General features: G+C 32.1%; 1 protein-coding gene across 1 annotated transcript in view; it reads right to left on the bottom strand.

Annotated features, from left to right (window-relative positions):
• The window catches only part of MON2 (MON2 regulator of endosome-to-Golgi trafficking), a 128758-nt gene that overhangs the window by 26694 nt on the left and 98719 nt on the right, over positions 1-3345 (bottom strand). The window contains 3 exon segments of the mRNA XM_017885694.1: positions 1477-1605; positions 1895-1912; positions 2542-2685. Coding sequence (XP_017741183.1) covers positions 1477-1605; positions 1895-1912; positions 2542-2685 — 291 coding nt within the window.

The following is a 3345-nucleotide window of genomic DNA, read 5'->3' as shown; positions in this document are numbered from 1 at the left end:
AAAAAAAAAAAAAAAAAAAAAAAAAATACCATGATCTTTTACACTGTTTAATTTACCGTATTTATAATACCTGCCTCCCCGCTTTTAACCTAACTCTTAACTCTTTCAAGTGTCATCTCTATTAATTCTTGCCCAAATCCCCTCAGCAGTTGACTTAGTTTTTTGTCTTTCAGAGGAACTCAATTTTTATTCAGCACTGACTACTTGGCAATCATCGTTAAATGCTGTATCTCAATGGATTCTCTTAATATACATAAGACATGTAAGTAGTATTGGTATCATCCTTCTTTTAAAGACGAGAAACGTGCTCAGATAGGTCAATCTGCCAAGCCTCCACTATGGTCTTTACCTAGCACTTAACATAGTGTATTATCACTTGTTTGCCTTTCTTCTCTATATTGCATTATTAAATGTAAGAATGATTTTATTCATTTTAAAATTGATAGTACCTTGTAGAAAGATGCTTTAAAAATATGCTCAATAAATGAAGAGAGAGGATAGCTTTGGTGAGGTAAGCAGTGAGGAGAGAAAAGTATCATAAAAGTCAAGGGAAGAAAGAGCTTTCAGAAGGCTCAGCTTTCAGAAGGCCAGTACCATGCTATAGGGAAGATGAATCATTAGAGAAGGACTGAGAATGTGAAGATTTGGTCTTTTGTAACTTTAAGAAAGCAGTTTCTGTAGAGCAATATGGACGTAAGCCAACACACAATAGGCAAAGAGTGAGTGGTAACTAGGTGAAGGCCACAGATTATTTAAGGGACATGGAAACAAAGGAAAGCTGAAAGAGGATGACAATTTGAATAGTAAGCACAGTTGAGAGAAAATTCTTAAAGTATCCAAGGCTTAATAAGCCTTGCATAAGATGCTGAAAGAAAAATGAAAAAAATCACAAATGAAGAAAGGTGGGGATAGATGAGTCTTGAAAGAAGACAGCTCAAGTTGGTCTGGTATTTATATGATCAACATAAGGTACATCCACATGCTAGAGGAAGAACAAGGTTTAGGGCTAGTCCTTCAAAACATAGGGAAAAACAAGAAATAAGCCTTAGAGGAATGGAACACAATCAACAAGAATCTTTTAAATGGCTGTCCATATACTAAAAAAGTGGCTTTAAAAAAGTCAGCATGCATGTTCAGTTAAGTTTATGGGCTGCATTGTGAATTTCTCCCTGAATGCTCATCAACCTTGAACCTTGAGGAATATTGTCCTAAGAAATCCTCTCATCGGGTTATGTGGGAAAATGTAAGAACTGTAACCAATTTAATGCACATTTATGTTAAAATATTTTCAATAAAAGAACTTTTAGAAAATGGCTTGCCAAATACAATTCATGAATATTGGAGAAAAGTCACTACAAATAACAGTACAAATTGTATTTTCCATCTATCCCAATATAATGATAATATATTACCTAAGGAATAATTTCAATAATGTTCTCACAATCTAATGAAAGTGTTGAAATGAAAAAAAGATACCTTAATAATATACTGGAGCACTTTCTCATTCACCACTGCTTTGTGACACGCTGTTTTTTGGTATAAATCCACAACTACTTCTAAAGACCTTTCAGCAAACGGCACATAATTCAAGGCTACCCATTCCGCCTAGAAAGCAATATTTTCACATGCAGTTAAAAATAAACAAGATTAAATTAATCATATTGTTTTCAAAGAGAAAGCGTCTTTGTCTTAAAGTTCAGGCCTTGGTTTTAGGTCAGATTATATTACATGCAAAGTTTTCAAAGAGATATGTACTTCATGAAAAAAACAATTTTCAGCCAGGAAAAAATTAAAACTATTTGAAAAAGCACATAGAGCATTCTACCAAGAACCGGGAAAGATGTACTTTATTTGTTGCCAATAGGTTAGGACAATTTTAGGAAATTTAACTCACCGGTGCAAATAGTTGGATCTATTGTGATTCCATTGTGTTGCAAGACAAATAGAATGAGAAAAGTTAATACATATTAAAACTACTTTCAGATGATATAAAATTATAATTTTTATATTGAGTGAACAAAATCAGCATGTGCATGCATTCAGAAATTTACTTCAAGTTAAAATTTGCCAACTATGGCTATAAAAATATTTTATGTAAAATCCAACTACATTTCACACCAGTAGTGTACAACTTCTTATTTAGTACAAACAGTTTCTTCATTTTGCATGGCAGGTATCTATTTTAAGTAAGATTAGACTTAGGAATTTAGATGCTGTTTTGTATTGGGATGGGGCAACCAAGAAAGAAGTACAAAGGAATTTATATTTTTCAAGAAAGATGTACTGCAGAGTAATACGAAAGGCCAAGCTTTCTGAAGAACCAGTTGGAAGAGGAAAGTCATAAATGAGGATAAAAATAACACAGAATTAGTTTCCCAAACAATATTTCTGTTCAGCTTAAACTGTTAACAGACATGTGTAAATATATTTGTAAGTGAAAAGTATCCTTTTCTGAGATAATCAAAGTCCATCTTAAGTGAAACTATCTGTATTTATAAGCCATGAAATCTTACAAAGTAAATAAAATTTACAGGAAATTACCTGATTATATTTTGCATTTGCAATGTGCTTTGTTTCCAGCTGTCCATACTGTGGAGGTTTACAGGAAAATTCTACAAATGCCAACAACTGGTCAAATATAGCTGGATACATTATCTGCATGTTTTCTGGTCCTACACAAATGGCCTATAAAAGCAAAATAAGAACATTAGAATGCATAATCTGAACTCCAATAAGTTCTTTACTGTATATATATTTAACCAGAGAATCTTAAAAACTGTCTTATTTTATGCATTACTAAGCCCTAAAGGGCACAAACTATTTTAAACTATTATAGAATAAAGTATAGGCTGAAATTGTTAATCAGCTAAAAAATGCGTTTTAAAGTGTAATTTATTTCTTAACAGAATAGAAAAAGGGCAAAGAAAGAGAAGTCCCAGGCAGTCCTCAGGTTCTACGATCTGATCATTTGTTCAGTAATACAGCCATTAGGCCATTAAGAATGTGTCACTGACCACGATGACACTGAGTTCAAATTCTGTGATATCAGTTCATTGAAATGACATCTGATTTCTGCACCATGCCTGGTCCACCAACTTTAACAAATAATCATGTGTGTTGCAGTTGGGAAAATAAGTCATCTATGAAAATTTGTTTCTAAAAGAAATGTATGGATTAATTTTTAACAGGGCTGTGTATATTTAATGTAAAATGTATCTAAATATATTTGATTTAAAATAAATTAAAATATTTTAATATAAGAAAACATTTTAATAAACAGTAACTAGTTTCTCTAGGTTTCTTACTTCAAATAATCTGATAGGAAGAAAGAATAAAATGCATATC

Source organism: Rhinopithecus bieti, unplaced genomic scaffold (genome assembly GCF_001698545.2).
Source record: "Rhinopithecus bieti isolate Rb0 unplaced genomic scaffold, ASM169854v2 scaffold_14700, whole genome shotgun sequence".
NCBI lineage: Eukaryota > Metazoa > Chordata > Mammalia > Primates > Cercopithecidae > Rhinopithecus > Rhinopithecus bieti.
This window is presented reverse-complemented; position numbering and strand designations above follow the sequence as displayed.